This window comes from Xyrauchen texanus, chromosome 3 (genome assembly GCF_025860055.1).
Source record: "Xyrauchen texanus isolate HMW12.3.18 chromosome 3, RBS_HiC_50CHRs, whole genome shotgun sequence".
In the NCBI taxonomy this organism is placed as follows: domain Eukaryota; kingdom Metazoa; phylum Chordata; class Actinopteri; order Cypriniformes; family Catostomidae; genus Xyrauchen; species Xyrauchen texanus.
The window spans coordinates 39,362,919-39,386,103 of NC_068278.1; the positions used below are offsets into that span (position 1 = coordinate 39,362,919).

At 39.4% G+C, this 23,185-nt stretch overlaps 3 protein-coding genes across 3 annotated transcripts in view; 2 read left to right on the top strand and 1 right to left on the bottom strand.

Moving 5' to 3' along the window:
* Positions 1-816: 816 nt before the first annotated feature.
* timm8b (translocase of inner mitochondrial membrane 8 homolog B (yeast)) lies at positions 817-1,464 on the bottom strand. The gene is given in 3 exon segments (XM_052111614.1): positions 817-1,259; positions 1,346-1,422; positions 1,425-1,464. Coding segments are annotated over 3 exon segments (285 nt in total). The 3' UTR covers positions 817-1,091.
* Positions 1,465-7,100: 5,636 nt separating this feature from the next.
* sdhda (succinate dehydrogenase complex, subunit D, integral membrane protein a) lies at positions 7,101-12,163 on the top strand. The gene is given in 5 exon segments (XM_052099667.1): positions 7,101-7,113; positions 9,577-9,647; positions 9,649-9,699; positions 9,701-9,735; positions 10,221-12,163. Coding segments are annotated over 5 exon segments (336 nt in total). The 3' UTR covers positions 10,387-12,163.
* A 220-nt stretch (positions 12,164-12,383) lies between these two features.
* bco2a (beta-carotene oxygenase 2a) overlaps positions 12,384-23,185 on the top strand; it is a 30,541-nt gene continuing 19,739 nt past the window's right edge. Inside the window, exons 1-2 of the mRNA XM_052111604.1 lie at positions 12,384-12,522; positions 13,926-13,979. Coding sequence (XP_051967564.1) covers positions 12,477-12,522; positions 13,926-13,979 — 100 coding nt within the window. The 5' untranslated portion in view covers positions 12,384-12,476. The remainder of the gene's footprint in view (positions 12,523-13,925; positions 13,980-23,185) is intronic.

A 23,185-nucleotide genomic window follows, 5' to 3' on the forward strand; every position in this document is an offset into this window, starting at 1 on the left:
GGCGAGTCTCCATGGCAACGCATGCAACAAGCCACGTGATGACAGTCTGAACCGGCAGTTGCACTCAACATATGTGTGTAGCACTCACAAAGGGCATAACAAATGCTAGGACTGTTCCTCATCCTAATTAAAGGGGGATGGAAAAAGGCTTTAAGTTGAACCACCTGCGCTCTGAAGGGTGTGGTTAGAACCTTAGTCACATAGCCTTTTCTGGGTTTAACTGTGGTTTTTGAAAGGACCACAGATTGCAAAGCGCAAGTGAAGCGAGGTGGCTGGTTTACAAACTGAATCGGATGGCCGTGCTTGATTGTTTTAAACACCCTGTCTAACATGCACGTGAGGACTAGATCTCACTAATTCTTGTCCCTCGCACAGTGGGACAAAAAGTTTTTAATTCCTCTGAAATAACCTCTATCGTACTGACATTTTGGTACCATGACCACACTGCTTCATGTTTGGACGTTTTACCGACCATTAATGTCCTAATTCCACTAATTTATAAAAAATGGGCAAGAGAGGATAAGGTCTGATTCAATTAGATGGTTTTCATATAGTGGCATTATATTAAAGTGGCTCCATTTTAGAAAACCTGCACATCCAACCCAATTTGGATACAAATGTAACAATTCAGAAAACTGGAGAAAAATAGTAAGGTCAAAGAAGTTCTTCAGGTTTTTATCAGTCAAAAATATTTTAGAAATTGCATTTATTCAATAAAGTTGTATGTTTCTTATATATATATATATATATATATATTAAATCTACCATGCTGCATTTTAACCAAGGAAGTCATTCAAAACAAAGAAGTCCTTAAAAAGTCATCTCTTTATTAAAGTTCACTTGCATAAATCGAAGACAATCCACTAATTTCTTTGAAAGTTACGATTGTTCACAATCTAACCCCAGTTAGTTTTACAGATGAGTATTGTTGTGACGCAAATTATACTACAAAAAGGAAACGACGTGTCCTGATGACAAAAGCCATTTTTGGGCATTACAGTCTCTTCGATGCACCAACGGACAGCAAACAGGACACCAAGAAAATAAAAAAATATCTGTGCAAACTGTCCTTGAGGACACTCTGTCCTTTATCAATGCCCGCTCTTCTGGACCATCTGTGTAAAGCGATTCGTGATGGTGAGGGTTGTGTCGATGAAACGTTCCACGCAGTTTACGAGACACGTCTCAGTTCGTGAATCCAATTTGCTACTCGGTTTGTCCAAACATTTATCCCAGCAAACATCAGTGAAATTGTGAACCTAAAAAACATTGTTACACACATTAAATATGCGAGGCTCAGGAACTGGTGTTGAATGATTCAGTAGCGCACTGATTAGCAAATTACCTGCGCTTGAAACTGCGCTTTCTGCTGCTCTGCAGCAATCAGACGCTGAAGCTCCGAAGCATCGGTAGATTCTGAAAACTAGCCGACGGCATGTCAAAGCTTGAACTAAAATCAGCCATGACAACAGTTTTCTCGCAGATTATGAAGGAGGCGACTCTACTGACAGCCGTTGAAGTTCAGGCAATGACTTCCGCCGCAAGAATATGACGTCATGACAATTTTCTTTTGCCGTAGTTCTATTTTTGTATTGAACAAAAGACTTACATAAACACACACACACACACACACACACACACAAAAACACTTACGATACAGAACAGCCTAAAATTGGGCTTAGAATCAATGATTTTACATTTATGGAAATGGAACTGTCCAGAGAGAGTTAACAGTTTTAACCTATCATCCATCTCATTTGACCCGGAGTTCCAAAACAAAAACAATACATGAATTATTTCAAAAATAAAAAGTTTGTTGTAAGCAGAGAAAATAAGCCAGGCTACTTCTTTCCAGAACTCCTTTGCATAATCACATTCAAAAAACAAGTGTGGTGTTTCAACATTAAAGTTGCAGAATGTACATTGTGAAGCAATGTCCAATTTAAACTTGGAAAGAACAAAGTTACAGGGATAGTATTTATGAAGAATTTTATAATGAAGTTCTTTCATCTTGTTAGGTAACAGAAACTTATTAATGGAGTCCATATATTAATAGTAGCAAGAGAAGGATATGAGGGGAAAAATTGTGGTAGAAGGCAAGTTTACAGGCTTCCAAGGCTTGCTTATGAAAATTAGCAAGCTTGGCCGGAAGTTTGTTGCATTTGAAATCTCAGGCCAGTAAAAAAATGTAACCCCCCTCATTTTTCAAAAATCAATTTAGGAATATAAAACCATAACAGATTAGGATCAGCATTCAGGCAGCGTTTAATCCAACCAATATTGAAAACCTTGAAACTTAAGTCCAAAGCATTCACACCTCCCTCCAAACTATTTATTATCAGAGTCTTCCTTTTAGCATATTCAGTTTTATTTTTCCACAAGAACATAAATAGTAAGAGTCGATAGACAAGCAGGTTTTCGGGTCGACATATAAAGACAAAGCTGGGTAAACAATTCTGGAAATGCCTTCAGCTTTAGATATCAATACACAACCATAGATAGTTAGATTTCTTTGTAGCCAACAGTTGAAGACATTCTTTTATTTCTTTGTCCGTTGCAAAAAATTATCTAAAATTCTATCCGCAGGTGATTTACTTATTAAGATGCACAAATATCTAACAGTACTTTTGACCTCAATACCTTCTATATGACCTTTATCAAGACTGTGAACAGGTATAATTTCACTTTTATTTGTATTGACTGTAAGGCCAGAGGCATTAGAAAACGAATTCATAGCATCCAAAATAACAGCGACCTGTTTCTCGTTTTTTGTGTCATCTGCCAGTTGACTAATTAGAAACGTGTGTTCTGCTAATAAGATACCCTGAATATCTAAACACGAGTAATACAAATATTGAGAAACTCAGTGACCAACAAAAACAAAAAAGGCGAAAAAGGACACCCTTCTCTGATGCCCCTGCTAATCATAAACCGGGGAGAAACACCATTCACCAAATATACATTGCTGTTAATATTTTTGGAAAAAGTCTTTACTAATTTAGCAAACGAAGGGCCAAAACCAAACCTAAGCAAAGATTCAAACATAAACTTGTGCTCAACCATGTCAAAGTCCTTATACAAGTCTAAAAATAAAATAATTGCATTATCGTTGATCAATTCCTTATAATCTAAAATATCTAAATCAAGTCGAATATTATTGGCTATATGCCTACCTTTCACAAAACCAGATGGGGAAACAGAGACAAGTTCTTCTAAGCATGGTTTCAATCATTTCGCATAAAGGGAAGCTAACAATTTATTATCCAAATTAAGCAAAGTAATTGGGCGCGAATTATCTAAAAGCCATACTGTTCATTTAAAACAAAAAAAGACTGTCAAATGGTTGGTTGTTTCATAGTTTTTGTTTTATTTTTAAGGTGGTAAATAAAGTTTTTTGACATGACAAAGGAATGTTTATTCCCACTGTGTGTCTTCCACAGTGATAGATGGCGGTATCGATCAAGTAAAATGAATCAATGCCGAACCCGCTGTAAATAAACTGCCAGAGCCCTTCTACCAATGAGATTCCAAGCTTAGCATAAAATAGCATACGGCGGCGGTCCCATGTACATTCAATAGGTGGGACCCTGGCCGTTTTATAATGAATGTTAATGGAAGAGACCCGTCTGTGTGCTTAATAAACTGCGTTTGTGAGGAAACAGCTTATAACTGAATTCATTGAAATTTTCGATAATATTACTAAGAATAAAAATAACTAAGTGTGGCGGTTACTACGATAAAATGTAGGCCCCTATGTTTTATAAGAGAAGACGCGGACAATATTGCGACAGGTAGGTGTCAGTTTACGGCGCTCCCCATTCATTTGAAGAGTATCCACAAACGGTGACACTGTCGGAACATGCTAATTCACCGTTAAGTTTCACTCCCTGAAACTGCTGCACTATTAATGCATGAATCTGACCTTGTAATTTTAGAGTCATGGCAAGTTTGACGCGCCTGAGCACTATTATTATAAATAGCAATTAAAAATATTAAGTTATCTTTAAACATGTTATAGTAAATACATATTAATTAATACGGATTATAGTTTATGGTTTTACCCCATGTGTTGTCAATTCTGTTAGATTTAAATCAACCACCAATCATCACATCATATTTTTATGAAATTTTGGCCATATTTTGGTCGCACCTCATACGTGCTCCTTTTTGTAAACTGCTAATTTGTGACTTCGTTATCGCTAAGATCGCATGTTTTTGTTCTTTTGCAGCGGTGCTTCTCTGCAACACTATATCTGTCTCTTGGATTGGTTGCTTTTCAGAAGAATCGATATGTCGAGTCTTTCCGATTTGCTGCTGGAAGGATCCACGCAGCTTCATCACACTCAGGTGAATGATGACTGATTATTATGTAAGTCTTGAATCCATTCAGAATGTTTCATGTTATTTTCACCTTGTCCATAATGTTGAGATGACACTGACACAAACAATGACTGTTCATTGTGTGTCCCAAAAAAAAAAAAGGAATTGGGTGTTTGTAAACTTTGTAAATTGTTGTACTCAAGAATATTGTAATCATTATTTCAATTCTGAAAAGTGATTCAGCATCCAAATATCAAGTCATTTTTATGTGCATAGTGCTTTTCCCAACCCACATATTTTCAAAGCAGCCTTACAATTTTTTTTGCTTTAACAGAAAAAGCTGTAATATAGTAATGTCTTTGAGTCATAGTAGTGTGGTTTATTTAAAAAAAAAAAAAAAAAAAACATGATTGTAAATTGTGTGTTAAATACTATACAAAATAATTATATTTAGATTTAGACCCCCAGGAAGTTATCTTTAGTGGTCGAAAGTATAGTTCTACCCGATCGATAATGCAGCGTAGATTGAGTGACCTTTGCTAAGCGCAGCATACAAGAGACGAGTTAATGATCTGAGATGTCATTGCTTTTCAGCAGAATTGCAATATTATCAACATCAGTTTCATATGACAGAATAAAATCTAGCATATGATTATGGCAATGAGTTGATCCTGTCACGTTTTTTCTGACCCTAACAGAGTTGAGAAAATAGATAAATGCTAATTCCATTTTATAATTTTCTTTATGTGAATTTTGAAGTCTCCAATGATTAAATCTCTATCCACAGTAACTACTAGATCTGACAGAAAATCAGCATATTCTGTAAGGAAATCAGAATATGACCCTGGTGGTATATATACTGTAGCAAGAACAAAAGATTACAGATTTTTTATTTATGTCTGACGATGTCACATTAAAGGTGCAATATGTGATATTTTTCATGTAATATTTTCCTTTTTTTGCCAATGTGTGAACGGCTTGTAACGCAACTTAAAAAAATAGCCCTTCCTAGGTTGCCTATTAAAGCCTGTAGACTGAAGAGTAGGTTCTCTTCCACTATTCAACAGCATCATCAGATAGTCTGTAACACTACGTAATGTTATCTTTGAGATGGTGTGCGCAACAACACAGACTCCTACACAAACTCAGAGTAAGCCAAAAACATTTATCTACTGAATCCCGTCTGGCTAAGCAGAAACGTGATCGTGGTCGAGTGAAAACTAGAGTGAAGGGCATTTGAGTCCTGGAGGGACTTTCGTTCGGTGTTGGGGATCAAAACTTACCCTGAATTGGCATTCTTCTTACTGGACTGGTAAGCTTACATAACAGCAAAGCATGTGCATATAGTGCCATAAGGATTGATCTGTGTCATTTTAGCTAATTGGATCTTGCCTGCTGACGAATTGCAAGCTACCTTTCTTCGTAACTTTCAAGTAATTTTAACGATCTTGTCTTTGTACTAAAAGTCAGGTAATGTCAATGTTAATCTGTAATTATTCTGCAAGGTAAACTACAATAACACATTAAATGAATGCTAGACAATGTGAATGACCATTCATTAGTGTAGTGTAACTTGGTTATACAGAAAATATATACATTCTATTATTATAAAACAATAGCGCATCGATATATCAAAATGACAGTTGTGATGGAATAACATCAATACTGAATTGTGTCAACATATTTATAATGTACAGTCTATTTTATTAATGGCTACTGTCATCATACACCAAATTTATCTAACAGTTATTGTTAACGTTGGCTTGCTAGCTAATGCCGACAGAGGCTATCATATAAATGCAGTCAATGTATCATGCAAAGAAAACGAATTACTTCAAACTACAGTCTCGCATAGTCAGACCTAAATCCACACTTCGTTTTAGCCCTGTTCCACAGGAGATTCAAATATAATATGCAGTCTCAAAGTTTGTAGTTAAACAGTCATAACCGTCTAATTTTAATTATGCTACCTCCTCTGTCAGCATGATGTCGGTGAATCACGTTCAGCCTCTTTGTACATTACGTCATTGTTTTGGTCAATGCGTCCCTATGGAGTGTGTGCGCACAAACATGAGTAATAGGTAGCTTAACGGCCACAAGTATCATTAATAACAAGATTTTCTGAATCTTACATAAAAATAAAATTGAAAGCAACACCCCTTCCTCGACCTTTCAGGCAAGATTCATGTTTATAACGATAACCTTGGGGAGTAGACTCGTATAAACTAATATATTCATCTGGATTAAGTCAGGTTTCAGTCACACTGAGCACATTCTATGGTTCATATTTTGCACATCTGCACATATTTTGCACAACTGTACAGCTTTATTAAAACCAGTCAGTTTACTTTTTCTTTGTATATTGCATCTTAAATATAGTTTATTATGTAGCTTACTATGTTTATTGTTATTGTATGCATCAAACACCAAGGCAAATTCCTTGTATGTGACAACTTACTTGGCAATAAAGTCAATTCTTATTCTGATTTATGTGACCTGATTAATAAATAAATATTTAGTAATATTCAACACTTAATTGTGATAGGCTATTATTAATATAATTAATCAAGAAAGGTAAAAAAAGTTATCATCATTTACTCACCTTCATGCCATTCTTCTGCTGAACACAAATTAAAATTCTTAGAAGAGTACTTCAGCTCTGAAAGTCCTCACAATGCAAGTGAATGGGTACCCAAATTTTGAAGATCCAAAAAACACAAAGGCAGTATAAAATTAATCCATAAGACTCCAGTGGTTGAATCTATATCTTCAGACGTGATATGATAGGTGTGGGTGAGAAACAATTTCTCAATTTCAATATTCAAGTATATTATATTTTTTTATAATAAATTCTTCTCCCTGCCCAGTAGGTGGCGATATACACAAAGAATACGAATCAACAAAAACAAAAGAGGAGAAATGTTGTGTGATAGTGTCGATTGATTGTAAAAAAGAACTTAAATATTGATCTGTTTCTCACCACACCTAAGATATGGATTTAACCGCTGGAGTTTTTTTTCTTTTATGGGGCCTTTTTGTGGTTTTGGAGCATGCAAATTTTGGTACCCATTCACTTGCATTGTATGGACCAACAGAGTTGAAATATTCTTCTAAAAATCTTTTAGAACACTTGGGGTACACTTGGGGTAAAAGGCTCCCAGGGGGGTTAAAGTGATTTCATGTTCAAATAGGGACAATAGATATAGTGCTTTTTGGAGTAACAGATTAATGCTTACTCAAATTAACTACTTCAGAAAAGGGTGGAAAATTTCCTGTTAATTTCGGACATGAGAATTTACCACAGTTCTTATATCTATTTAGGATGTCTGAATTGCTTCTGTCTCTTCATGTCATCTCAGACTGACTCGATGTTCAGTGGGGGGCTCTGTGGGTCCATGCCATCTGTTGCAGGGCTCTCTGTTCTTCTATTCTATTCTGTTTGCAAAAGGAATGTTTGGGAGTATAAAATGTATATTTCCTATTGGCACACTAAGTAAAAGATATAAATAACCATCTTAAGACAAATGTTTTTGTGAAACATCATACGTGCCTTAAGCTGCATTCACACTTCCAGCTACTTTGTCGCTGCATGTCGCCAGTGGATGGCAGTTAGGTCGCTAATGATGTGTATGGAGTGTCTAAACAGCACTGTTTCTTTACAATTAATATTATTAAAATATTAGGATCACGTGAGCTCTACCATCTTCTCTCATATTGTCTGTCGCTCCTGAAAGTCACACTTCATTTGCATAAAATTGAACATTTCTCAAATTTATCACGTTGCTGGACACGCTCACATCCGGTCGCCAACAGTCGCCCTCACTCGTGCTGCTGGAAGTCACCAGCTCTCATTGAAAATGAATGAGATGAGGTCATTGGTCGCTGCATGTCTCGGGCAGTGTGAACGCAGCTTAAAGGTGCGTACACACTGCCAGCGACTTTGTCGCTGCAAGTCGCCAGTGGCTGGCGGTGAAGTAGCTAGTGGGTGTTCCCACTACTGGTTGCCTAGTAACGTTTATAAATGACATTCACGGATGCCATTCCATTGCTGTTGACAGCGAATCGCTTTTCTTGCCACTAAAAACAAACATTTTGGAGGGAAAAGACTAAATATAAATGGAATCAGTACATAAAATGCTTTATATCAAAGATGAATGAGAAACCAGGCGTGCTGTTTGCCAGAGAGGCTGTTTATCTGCGGGGAAATGCAAATGCCGGTCTGTCTGGGTCCATAAAATCCCAGCGATCTCAGATACACCTTTCCACACAGTATTATTCTTAAAAATGTCCTTGTACGTGGGAAGAGACATATCATAGAGCACTGGAAAATTTCTAACAGCAAGAATTAGCCTTTCATCCATCTTTCCGTCACTGCAGGAGCTGAGAGAGAGAGAAGGATCACGTGAGCTCTCCCGTCTTCTCTCCTATTGGCTGTCGCTTCCGTTAGTCGCTCCAAAGTTGAACTTTTCTCAACTTTGTCGCGTCGCTGGACACGCCCACATCTAGCGCCAACGGTCGCGACAGCTCGTGTCGCCGGAAGTTGCTGTGCTCGCATTGAAAATGAATGGTATTGAGTCGCTGTCATGTCGCTGGCAGTGTGTACGCACCTTAAGACTTTTGCAAAGTACTGTAAATTTGCAAAATGTAAAAAATAATATTAAACAATAGATCAAACTGCTTCAAAATCAACCTTTAGTCACAACATGCAAATATCTCATGGATGAGGAACATTTTACTGTGCATATTGACAAACAGGTTCAGGAAAGTACAAAAAATAGTATTTTTTGTTGCTATTTAGTGTTTTTGGAGAGAGTAAAAGCAAAAGTGCCTTTTACCCTATGGAGCCTGTAGCCCCATTGTACCCTATAATCTTTACCATTACAAAATTGCCTAAATTAGAAACTGGTTCACCAAAACATGTGGAAATGATTGGAAAATAATGAGTGTAACTTTTATATAAATACCATGAAGTTATTTAATTTGGTCTTTGCAATTGTGGTACATTCCTACTATATTGCAGTGCAGACAATATTTACAGTTCTTTACAAAGAATCAGTTTTTTTTTTTTTTTTGAAAAATTTGATATTTTTCAGTGTTACACTTTATCTGTATTATGGGAATGACAATTGCACTTCCATTTTTTTAAAAAACAAAGACAGCATTTCATGAGCTGTAGGCTACTTTGTTTACACCAATGTACACTAGCACAATTGTGTTTTTATATAATTAATACTTCTTTTTAATTTCTCTCTACAGCTTTTTCAAGCTCCAGGGCAGCATCCAAGCACTGGACAGGTGAACGGGTATTGAGCATAGTTCTGTTAGCATAGTGGCATGTCTCCGGCGGCATACCTGTACCTTGGTATGGTAGTGGATTACTACTGTTGCTGCAGCTCTCACGCTACATGGACACTGGTGAGAGCATGTGAAGAGAAAAAGGTCAGACGAATATAAACTAATTAAGGAGGATTATGATAAGTCGGGGGCTAGGAGCCACATCAACATCGTTGAGACTTTTCAGTGGTGGAGAGACCTCCGAAAGGTAAAAGGAATTAATTTGCGTGCATGAATTTGGGGGGCGGAGCTTCCAAAGGAACGCTGAAGGGAAGGGTGTGTTTGTTTTGGCAGTTGAGTTTGAAAATCAACAGTGTTTCTCAGAAATAGCTGAGTGCACCTTTAAACCATGCAAACAACTCTTTGTTTGTTTACATAGTTGACAAGTTAATATGAGGATTGAATTAGCCTTATGTTGGCCAATTTTGGCTATTTGGCTCTTACAACACTCATGTTTGCATAACAGAGTAAAACAGAGTTTTTAAATTCTCAGCCCACATACACTATTTGTAATGTATTTCATCTCATTCCTGCTGATCTCTTTGTGTGTTTTTCTCTTCCTGCAGGGGGATTGGTCAAGTCCTAACTGACTATGTCCATGATGAGGCCAAGATTAAGATGGCTAAAGCTGGCCTCTTCATGCTTTCTACAGCCACATTATTTGGTCTCTGCTATTTTAATTACCATGATGTTGGCATCTGCAAAGAAGTTGCCATGCTGTGGAAAATATGATTATTTGGACAGAATTAAATTGCTTTCATGGTTAAGGAGAATTGTGTTAAGGATTCATCACCATTTTGCTACATGTCACAGTCTGTTGAACTATGCCTTTAGCTTTACTTACGGCAACATAAGAGTCATATGTATTATTTATTGTTCCATGTTAATTTGTCTTCTTGATATTGTATTGAAACATTTGAGTTGTTTGGTTTCACTGTGTTGGTTTAAATTATAAGTTTTCCCTTTTTCACATCGCTCTACTGATGACCTGTAATTGGCTGTTAATATTTTTTTCACTGAACGTTATTGTCAGCATCCAGCAGAGATCAGAGTTTCAGTTTAATTGGGAATGCATAATTGTAGTCAAGGTGTCTGCAGGTCACATCTGTTTACAATATGCCTTAAAATATATGTATTTATTTATTTTTTAGCATGACACAATAGTATTCTCAAACATATTAAGATGGTATAAAATGCTAATACACAGTCAGGTCAATTTTAATAAACTTTAAAGACCTGTCACTGCTTTCTAGATGCTTAGTTGATTTATGGTCATAATCCTAACCTCAAATTAACCAAAAATAATTTAGCAAATTGGCATCATACAAAACCTTTGGAATTTCATATACTTTTCATTAACAGTGGGAATCAATAAGGACTTTGCAATGCAATTATATTATATATTAAACATCGCAATTCAATTATGTTATTTATTTGACTTAATCTTTTTTATTATGCACAAGAAACTGAGACTTAAATTTGGAACCACTTGCAGATTGCATGTTTCACATCAAGTTTGTTTTGGAAAATCAAATTTATTAGCCTGATTTGAATGTTTTAGAGCACACTCTCATAAACACAAATGGGACCTTAACTCAACATTTACAGAATTTAAGTTTACAAATAAAGGATAAATTTTAATCCCATACACCTTCATTGGTAATGTACCTGACAGATAAAATGCAAGTCACTTAAGGTGAAAATATTTGTATGTCAATGATATGCCAATAGTGGAAAATTTAGAGTCAACAGTCACCTTTTTACAGTCACAAACAGTCATAAAATATATATTATATCTTAATAATCCTCAGCAATGAATTGGCTCTATCATTCTACTCTCCACCAACACCTGGTGTGTGGTGAGCGTACTGGGGCACTATAGCTGCATGCATAGGCGGAAATCATAGGGGGGGGGGGCGGGGGTCAGGACCACCCCCCCCATCTGAGGGTTGTCCCCCTCAGATATAAAATAACATTAAAATATGTGTATTGTAAATAATATAATGATATATTCTTAAAATAATTGTTTAAGAAATAAAATAATACAAATGCAAACGGGGCAACAACTAAAAAAAAACTTGGTGTCCCCATCACAAATTGCTCTTGAGAATTGTTATGTTTATTGTACCCCCCCAACATTTTGATGAAATTCTCGCCCCTGGCTGCATGCCGTCGCATTATTATGATTAGAGTCCCTTATTCACTATGTAATGTCAGAAAAGCACTATAATAGCATTCGTTCAAGTTTAAAGAACATACCAGCTTGTGCCATGTAGAGTTTCATGCCTGAACTTTAGTCATTCATAACAAATGTTTAAAGGTTATAAATGTACGCAATTTATTCATTACAATATTTGTTGGCCAACACAATGGTATGATTTTTTGTATGCTTTCATAAATATGTAAATGTATGTTGTAGTTTTTTTTTCTTTCTGAAAAGCCTAATAGGCTGTTAAATGCACGTTCCGTTAAGGCTATTGGGGTATGTTGTAACAAGTGTAACAATAAACAAGATACCGTATTTAATTTCCTTTGTGGTGGAAATCTTCTATAACTTTTTATATCCAAGACTTTAAGATGTAAGAGAAATATTTACTGTGGAATAAAAACTGTGGTAGCTAGCCTAGAGTCTTGATTGCATTATTGCTTAAGAATTTCTTCATACACTGAAAGAGAATCATGTTGCTCATAACTAGGAAGTAAAGGAGATTTATTAGGGTTAAAGTTTGCATAAAGTAGGTCAGACTGCTCTTGGAGTGCACAAAGAAACTCTAAGCTACTAAACTGCATTTTCGGCTGTGTGCTGTGTATGTGACATAACGATGCTAACATTAAGTGTGCTTAAAAATGCAGTTAGGACCAGCAAAGGTAGGCCTTTACTAATGAATATATTTCTTCCTTATTATAAATGTATTTTCTTCATACAGTTCACAAGACAGAACCACCAGACCAAGTGTGCAATGCAGTTTGGAGAAGAACTCCAAACAAAATCAATAACTTTCTATCTCTTAGTTTTCTTATTGGAGCATTGCATCAGATTACATCTGATTTCTTTTAAATAACATAATTGCTCTATTATATTTATTTCTTCATAATTCAGTCAGATGAACCGACTGATACTTGTAGCTTTTTGTAGTTGGTGGCTTAAATGTTATCTGAAATGTTAATCTGACACCTATGGGTTTGTAAAATAGATTACATATTGAAAACAACAATATAGCAACATCTACTAATAATAGCAATGAGAACAAAACGTGCTGCACTTGGAAGAGTCTTCAATGATATTCTTTACTGGATGCATTTTATAAGCATGTATTACTGCAATCTAATGCTTAAAATCATTATTTTACATCTGCTCAAAAGGATAGTTCATCAAAAAACAAGAATTCTGTCTTCATTTACTCTCCCTCATGTTGTTCCAAACACTTCTGTGGAACACAAAAGAATAGGTGGAAATCGGACCCCCCATCTGAGGGTTGTCCCCCCCAAAATATCGTTAAAATATGTGTATTGTAAATAATATAATGATATATTCTTAAAATAATTGTTTAAGAAATAAAATAATACAAATGCAAACGGGGCAACAACAAAAAAAAACTTGGTGTCCCCTTCAAAAATTGCTCTTGAGAAATGTTATGTTTATTGTCCCCCCCCAACATTTTGATAACATTTTCAACCCTGCACAAAAGATTATTGGCCAGTCACCATTCTATAGCATAAGTGGTTTTTTCCACAAAATATAAGCGCAGGGTAAATGGGACAGACAATCTCCTTGTGATATCCTTTTGTGTTCCATGGAAGAAAGAAAGTCATACGGGTTTGAAACAACATAAATGTGAATAATTGTTTACCAAATTGTACGTTTTTGTGAACTATCCAAAGAAATACACTTCGCTATATGCAGTTTTGCATTATGATAAGCAACTGAATCCAAATAGATTTATGTTTTCAGTGCTTTTAAATGTGGAGTACCTAAGTATTTTTCCTCTCACAAACTCTGTCCGTAGATATTCTTTTCACACTCTGCATTTTCCATACACCTCACATACCAGGGCATGCGTACAATATACAGTACGATCCCTAATGAGGCCCCTCTTTTAGTCCCTCCCCCAACTACCCTCCCAATTTTGCTTTGTATTTTGGTGTAAACAAGGCTTGCAAGAGATGTAGCTTTCATTAAATGAGCTAGTCTCCTCCCTTCTGCGTGCTACAGTCTTTATTGCTCTATACAATTTGAGATTCACTCTTGCTCATCTTCTGTTGTGATCAAGGGCGCAGCCATACATCGCTCTACAGGATGTCCTGCATAAAGCCTCAAACGCCTGGTAAGAGTGTGAGAGCTCTCCTTCATGTATGCATGTCTGCGAGGTTCTTTTTCTTTTGTAAGTTATTGCGTAGGCTGTTTGCAGGCTTTGAGATTGATTGCATTCAGATGGCTCGGAATTCATGCGTGAGAGAGAGAGAGAGAGTGCCGAGATCGACGGAGTAGGGATTGTGTTACCAACAATTCTGCACCCACAACTCTTGCTTATGAATTGCTGAATTTCATTCCATTAGAATTGTAACTTTCTCACAACAGTGCCCTTTTGAAAGAACATATTTATGTAGTTGATTAACTTTATTAGCATTAGTGTATCTCTGTACAATTAAGCAAATGTGTGTGTGTGTGTGTGTGTGTGTGTGTGCGTGCGTGCGGATCTTTTCTAAAGGTAATGTTTTTTGTAATAAATTGACTCCAGTTTATTTTGCAGCTGTCATGTGTTGACTTTGTTCAATCATTCACTCGGTTTCCTGAGCTGACCTGACTAGAGCGGGACTGCGTGTTACCATGGCAACTCAAAGTAATTAAGCTTAAAAAAAAAAGCTTGGTCAAGCGCTAGATAACCGTGCAGTTTGGATTGCTGATAACCTCCAGTCAAAAACAAGAATTATATAATGCTTATAGGGAGAGGCGGTACTGAATGGGAATGACAACGAGGCTGTGAGTGGTAGAATTAACATCTCTTCAATGGCTCGAACGGTAAACAGCTGTAAAACTCCTAGATCACATCTGATTTTCCACAACTCATGTTGTCTGGTGTTCCTCGTATACTGAATGCTCTTGGACAGAAATGTTGTCAATGTTTTGTCAGCAGAACGATCCAAAAACTATTTAAACTGCATTAAAGCCCATTGAAGTGTCTTGTAAATCTATCCCTCACTAGTGATGGGTCGTTCGCGCACTTGTTTTTGAACGTTGGGAGCCGGCTCGCATATCATTAGAGCCGAATCTATTTATAAATATATATAAAACAAATTAAGATATGAATAAACAAAAGATTTAAATGAATAGATTTAACTAATTGAACGAAAAAATACATAAAATAATGTAGGCCTAAATGCTCATGCGCACACATTCTGAATGTCTGCTCAGGCTAACAGCCTCACCTGTTGTTCCTGTCAATCAGACACACAGTGTAAACCAATTAACCAAAGATGAATCAGTCTGGTATTACATGAAGAGACAGAATCAACTGAGACAGCTTAAATATATAGAAGAAAGGTGGTGAATTCCCCAAGAAGACTGGAATATCCTATATGCCAACAACAAAGAAAAAATTGTCCAGGTGTACCTAGGAGAATTGGTGCTGTTTTGAAGGCAAAGGTGACCACACCAATATTGATTTAGGTTTTTTATGTTTACTGGATTTAGTATGATGTTAATTGGTAAAAGAAAACTATTTATAGCATTATTTTTGAAGACATCCTCACTTAGCAACATTTTTCACAAGTGCCTAAAATTTTTGCGTGCACACACACACACACACACACACACACACACATACACATATACAGTTGAAGTCAGAGGTTTACATTAAACTCAGTTTCTCAATTTCTGACATTTAATTGTAGAAAACATCCCTGTCTTAAGTCTCAGTTAGGTTCACTACTTTATTTAAGAATGTGAAATGTCATAATAATAGAAGAGTGAATTATTTAAGCTTTTATTTCTTTCATCACATTCCCAGTGGGTCAGTAGTTTACATACACGTTGTTAGTATTTGGTATCATTGCCTAATTGTTTAACATGGGTCAAATGTTTTGGGTAGCCTTCCACAAGCTTCTCACAATAAGTTCAGGGTTGTAGGCCTACTTGCTCACACATGCTTTTTCAGTTCTGCCCACAAATTTTCTATTTTTTGGAGGTCAGGTCTTTGTGATGGCCACTTCAGTACCTTGACTTTGTTGTCCTTAAGCCATTTTGCCACAACTTAAGAGGTATGATTGTGGTCATTGTCAATTTGGATGAGCCATTTGCAACCAAGCATTAAGTTCCTGGCTGATGTCTTGAGATTTTGCTTCCATATATCTACAACATTTTTCTTCCTCATGATGCCATCTATTTTATGAAGTGCACCAGTCCCTCCTGCAGCAAAGCACCCCCACAACATGATGCTGCCACCCCCATGCTTCACGTTTGGTATGGTGTTCTTCGGCTTGAAAGCCTCACCCTTTTTCCTCCAAACATAATGAGGGTCATTGTGGCCTAACAGTTACATTTTTGTTTCAACAGACCAAAGGACATTTCTCCAAAAATTAAAATCTTTGTCCCTATGTGCACTTGCAAACTGTAGTCTGGCTTACAGTATGTATGGTGGTTTTGGAGCAGTGGCTTCTTCCTTGCTGAGCAGCCTTTCAGGTTATGTCGATATAGTACTTGTTATACTGTGGATATAGATACTTGTCTACCAGTTTCCTCCAGCATCTTCACAAGGTCCTTTGCTGTTGCTCTGGGATTGACTTGCACTTTTTGCACCAAACCATGTTCAAATCAAAATCAAATCAAATGCCTTTATTGTCACTCAACCATATACACAAGTGCAACAGTGGGTGAAAGTCTTGGGTGCGGTTCCAAGCAACATAGTAGTATGACAATTACAATAAACTTCTGATTTACACATAACACAGTTTACACATTTGTTACACAATATACACCTAATAATATACAATATACAGTACACACAAAATAAGACTGTATACCAAAAAAATAATATAATAATAATAATATACAAAATAAGAAGACTGTATGCAATTAAAACTTCATGTAATCAGTGTAAATAAATATGATGTGTTGTGTTGATAGTCAGTTGCCAGTGTGTAATTAAGAGAAATATAAAATGGGAGTCCAGTCTGAGGCTAATAAATGTGTGGTGCTGAGATATGTATCGTGATCGATAGAAGTCAGATTGCTTGGGGGAGAAGCCGTCATGAAGTCAGCTGGTGAGGGTCCTGATGCTGCGATACCGCGTGCCTGATGGTAGCAGTAAGAGAAGCCCATGGCTCAGGTCTCTGATGATCCTCAGAGCTTTTTTCACCCATCGCCTGGTATAGATCTCCTGGAGGGAAGCTCACCAACGATGATGTGTCTGGCAGTTCGCACCACCCTTTGTACGGCTTTGCGGTTGATGGTGGTGCTGTTGCTGTACCAGGCAGTTATGCAGCCAGTCAGGAAGCTCTCTACAGTGCTGGTGTAGAACCGTGTGAGGTTATGGTGGTTCATTCCAAACTTCCTCAGCCATCTCAGGAAGAAGAGGTGCTGGTGAGCCTTCATCACAATGGCCTCACTGTGGACGGACCATGTGAGTTCCTCAGTGATGTGGACACAGTGGAACTTGATGCTGCTGACTCTCTCCAGTGGTCTTTTCTCCTGAAGTCCACCACAAGCTCCTTGGTCTTGCTGATGTTGAGGGAGAGGTTGTGCTCCTGACACCAGCATGTCAGAGTGTGTACCTCCTCTTCATCATTGTCAGTGATTGGATTTACCACCCTTGTATCATCAGAAAACTTAATGTCATTGGAGCTATATGTTGCCACACAGTCATGAGTGTACAGGGAATACAGGAGTGGGATGAGAACACAGCCCTGCGGGGCTCCAGTGTTGAGGGTCAGTGATGTTGCTACCAATTCTAACCACCTGGCATCTGCTTGACAGGAAGTCCAGGATCCAGCTGCACAGCGAGCACAGCTGCATAGTGGCATTGGAGCTATATGTTGCCACACAGTCATGAGTGTACAGGGAATACAGGAGTGGGCTGAGAACACAGCCCAGCAGGACCCAAGTGTTGAGGGTCAGTGATGAGATGTTGCTGCCAATTCTAACCACCTGGCATCTGCTTGACAGGACGTCCAGCTGCACCAGCTGTGGTATGTAAAATACAGTGAGTCTAGTGAGGCAAGCAGCACAGAGCAGATGCAATCTCTGATTAGTTTCTCAAAGCATTTGCTGATGATGGGGGTCAGAGCAACAGGACACAAGTCATTTAAGCAAGTGATTTTGGATTGCTTTGGTACAGGCACAATGGTGGACATTTGAAAGCATGTGGAGTCTACAGACAAGGAGAGGGAAAGGTTGAAAATGTCAGTAAAAACACCAGCTATTTGGTTTGCACACGCTCTGATGACACAGCCCGGAATGCCATCTGGAACCACGGCTTTACAGATATTCACCCGTCAGAAGGATCAGTTACATCTGCTACAGAGACAAAGAGTGAACTAACAGCTGTATCTTCGGCTACAAGATCTCTCTCTGCGAGGGCGTTGTCATTTCCCTCAAAATCTAGGAGACAGAATGCGTCTCCTTCCTGAGAGGAATGATGCATGGTCCTGTGGTGTTTATACTTTCGTACTATTGTTTGTACAGATTAACGTGGTACCTTCAGGTGTTTGGAAATTTCTCCCAAGGATGAACCAGACTTATGGAGGTCCATAATTGTTTTTCTGAGGTCTTGGCTGATTTATTTTGATTTTCCAATTATGTTAAGCAAAGAGGCAACAAGTTTGAAGGTAGGCCTTAAAATACATTCACAGGTACACCTCCAGTTCAGTACACCTCCTATCAGAAGCTAATTGTCTAATTGCCTAAAGGCTTAAAGATACTTTCCTGGAATTTTCCAAGCTGTTTAAAGGCACAGTTAACTTGAATTGTTTGTGATGAAGTAAACTGTAAGTGAAACAATCTGTCTCTAAACAATTTTGGGAAAAATGACTTGTGTCATGCACAAAGTAGATGTCCTAAACGACTTGCAAAACTATAGTTTGCTAATATTAAATCTGTGGAGCTGTTAAAAAGTTTCATTAAAATAGTTTTAATGACTTCAAACTAAGTGTATGTAAACTTTTGACAACTGTATATATACACATATACATCCACACATATGCAAACATACATATGCCTGGGTGTCCATATTATATACACATATACATCCATCTACACATGCACAAATATCCACAGTTCTCCAATATAAATACCCTAATATGCTCATCAAAGATATGCCACTATAAAAGATAATTGTACATAGATTTATCAAAACCACAAATCTAAAGAAAAGATCTGATGTTAAAATCCTCTTCTATGTCACCTCCTCTCTGTGGGATTCTGACTCTCTCCATTCCTCAGGATCTAAGACTAGAAACTGGGTGTTTCAATCTCTGAATGTGCATGGCCTCCAGGCTGTTAACATTACCAGTGCATCTATTAGCCTACTACAATGTTCTCATATTCTAATCTTCAAAGATCTCCTAGTTTTACCCACATATCCCAAACCGCAAAAAAATAAAAAAATAAATGACATTATTCGTATTACAACTAATCACACCCTTAAATGTAATTTTTTTTCCTGTACTAGGATGATTAAAAAATGTTTACAGTTGTGTAAAATTGCATTAAGCACAAGACCTACACTATAATTAAGAATGTACCAATGTTCCGAGGCGGCATATCTGCTCTGACTAACATGTCTCATAGATTACTCTGCGTTTTAAAATGGTGGTTCCTTAAAAATATTCTTAAAATATGGGTCAGTGTCAATAACATGCCAGTGTTTTCTAATTATATCCTTGAAAATGGAACCTAATGGAGATTATCCAGTGATACAAGACATATCACTATATCCCCTCTCTCTGAACCTTTGAAATAAAGTATCGGCCTGTTGATCATATCTTTCTTTTTTTTACATATCCTATGGATTGATGAACCTGACTAACAGGTAATCTTTTCATTTGAGATGTAAGACGGAAACCATCCACTCTTAATAGTGAATTACAGTCTGTGGGTTTACGGTATAAATCGGTGACCAGCTTGCCATCTTTTTTGATGATCAATATGTCAAAAAATTTTATTTGTTCATGATAAAATTCCACAGTAAGCTTCAAAAACTCACTGCTGTCAATCAAATAATTGTAAAAATCAATCAATTGCTGTTCATTACTGGTCCATAAAATAAAACAATCATCAACATACCTACGCCACACTTTAATATATTGTAAAAAGCGATTTTGCTCTGAATAAATCACCTGTTCTTCAAATAAGCCAACATATCAATTTGCAAAATTTAGAGCCATAGTTGAGACCATGGCTGTCCCGAATATTTGAAGAAAATATTCCTTGCTGTACATAAAGTACTTGTATTTAAAAACTATCTCTGCCAATGATCGCAAACGTCTCGGTTACCTACGTAACCTCGGTTCTCTCTAGATGAGGGAACGAGTATTGCGTAAACTAGCTTACGCTACGGGAAAGATTCATCTTTTCTGAGATATTGAAGCCAAAAAATTATCCTTAATTTTGTATCATTTGTCAACGCAGTGCAGCAACTGCAGACCTTGGCCGGGCTAGCTAGCGAGCTCATTGGTTGCTCTCGCGGCAACTGCTGCAGCCTATAGATGAACTTGCGTGAACTCGCGCCCAATGAGAGCGCCAGCGCTCACTGTCCCAAAGCCCGCCAGAATGGGCGTGGCTAGGATGCATATAAGCGCGGTTCAGTAGGCTGGAACCCTGGTTTTCATTGAATGAAGCGAAAATCGGCTGGTGGCGAAGCACGGCCAGCTACGCAATACTCGTTCCCTCATCTAGAGAGAACCGAGGTTACGTGAGGTAACCGAGGCGTTCTCTTACGAGAGGTTCTCTCGTATTACGTAAGCTAGCTACGCTACGAGGAACCCATTGTCGGCGCCGTGCACGCCAAGCATCCACTGCATGAGCCCCAGGGGGTGGGGGACCGGGGAGCCCTTGTGAGTGGGGAAATAATATTTGGCCGGCAAGAGTGCGTGGTCAGTGTGTGTATGATACATACGCACATAGTGGGAAAGGAAAAACAGAGCGGCGGTGCGGTCTGTGTGAAACGTGTCCCATTAGTGCAGCTCACCGGGGAGCTGTAGCGTATTAAACCGCTAGTAGTTTTGCCTGCAGAGCGGGCACTTCCAGATTGTAAAATCTGACAAAGGTGGAGGGAAGCCCAGCCGCTGCCACACATATGTCCTGAATGGAAATCCCGCTGGACCATGCCCACGAGGAGGCCATGCCTCCGGTGGAGTAAGCCCTAATGCCTAGCGGGCATGGCAGGTCTTTCGGCGGCGTCGCGGCAGCAATAGCGTCCACTATCCATCTAGACAGTGTCTGTTTCGAGTTGGCGAGACCCTTGGTGCGCCCTCGAGCGAAGCGAAAGCTGCTCAGCGGCGTCTGAAAGAGGCGGGCGCGCAGTATACAATCTCAGTGCTCTGACTGGGCAAAGGAGATTTGTGTCGCGTTCAGCTATCGGATGCTGGCAGAGCCGATAGGGAAATAATCTGTGCTCTGAAAGGAGTACCGATCACCTTGGGGACATAGCCGTGTCTAGGCTTTAAAATGACCTTGGAGTCACTTGGTCCAAACTCCATACACGCAGCGCTGACAGACAGCGTGAAGGTCTCCCACGCGTTTAACTGATGACAGGGCAGTCAGAAAAGCGGTTTTGAGTGAAAGGTATTTCAAATCCCGCAGTTCAAGCGGTTCGAAAGGGGGCTTTCATAGCTTCGAGAACTACAGAAAGATCCCAGATAGGAACCGATGGGAGCGCGGGGTTCATCCTTCTAGCTCCCTGAGGAAGCGGATGACCAGCTCGTTTTTCCCGTGACTGGCCGTGCAGGGGTTCGGTGAACGCCGCGGCGGCCGCCCGCATACACTTTGGCGTGGATGGGGATCTGCCCTTATCCAACAGCTCTTGTAAAAACACGAGCAGTGGCGACACCCCACATGTCCGTGGGTCCAGGTCTCTGTCGGTGCACCATTTTGAAAACACTGACCATTTGGATGCATAGAGTCTTCTCGTGGAAGGGGCTCTAGCATGTATGATAGTGTTCATTACTCCTTCTGGCAAAGCGACGGGTAGTCGTTGATCACCGCGTGTGCAGCCCAGCGCTCTGGGTGGGGATGCCAGATCGTGCCGCTGAGCTTGAGAGAGGAGATCTGCTCTCACTGGGATGGGCAGCGGGGCTGTCAGTGACAGCTGCGTAAGCTCCGGGAACCATGTCTGATTCTCCCAGCCGGGGCTATGAGGAGCACCGAGTGACCCGTTTCCTGATCCTCTGCATTACCTGTGGCAATAGCGAGGCGGGAGGGAAGGCGTAAGCGGGCAGTTGGGCCAGTCCTGGGCCAGCGTGTCCTCGCTTTGAGAAAAATACTGGGCAGTGAGAGTTCTCTTCTGGCCGAAGAGGTCTATCTCTGCTCTGCCGAATATTTGCCATAATTTCTGGACTGTTTGGCGTGCAGGGACCATTCCCCTGGGGAACATTGTCTCTGGACAGTCTGTCTGGGCCGTCGTTCAGGTGGCCTGGCGCGTCGCGTCGCCCTCAGCGGCGCAGGTGGCCCTGGGACCAACTTAGTATGCGTTTTGTCAGATGGAAGAGGTTCCTGGATCTGACACCGCCCTGGCGGTTTAGATAGGATACCACAGATCTGTTGTCCGAACGGACCAGGACGTGGTGACCCTGAATGACCGGGAGGAAGCGCACGAGCGCGTACTCGACCGCTATCATTTCCAGACAATTTAAGTGAAGGAGCTTCTACACGCGCACGCCGTGTAGATAAGCGAGCCGTCATTGCCACAGAGTCTAGTTCTATTCCAAGGAAGGAAATTGCCTGACTGGGCTGTAGTGAGCTCTTGGTCCAATTGACTGCAAGACCCAGACTGTTCAGATGACTGAGGAGAACTGTCCTGTGAGACAGAAGCTCCGTATGTGACTGTGCCAAAATCAGCCAATCGTCCAAATAGTTCAGAATTCGCAAGCCCTGACTCCGCAGGGAGTGCGGCGCCGCATCCATGCGCCGTGAAAGTACGAGGTGCTAAGGACAGGCGAGCGGAGGACGGTGTATTGATAAACCTGACCGTCGAGGCGAATCTCAAGCATGGCCTGTGACAGGGATTTATCTGAATCTGAAAATAGGCATCTTTCAGATCGAGAGAAATAAACCAGTCCCCCTGGCGCACATGCGCGAGGAGTTTGCTGATTGTAAGCATTTTGAACGGTCTTTTTGCAAGCACCTTGTTCAAAACCCTGAGATCTAATATTGGTCTGAGGCCGCTGTCTTATAACGGCTGTAAAACCCTGACTCGCTCAGTGAAGGCGGCACTCTCTCTATGGGCCTTTTGCACAGAAGGTTTGCTATTTCTGAACGAAGCATGCAGGCTGCTTCCGTGTTCACAGTAGTTTCGAGCAGCGCCCTGAAGCGGGGAGG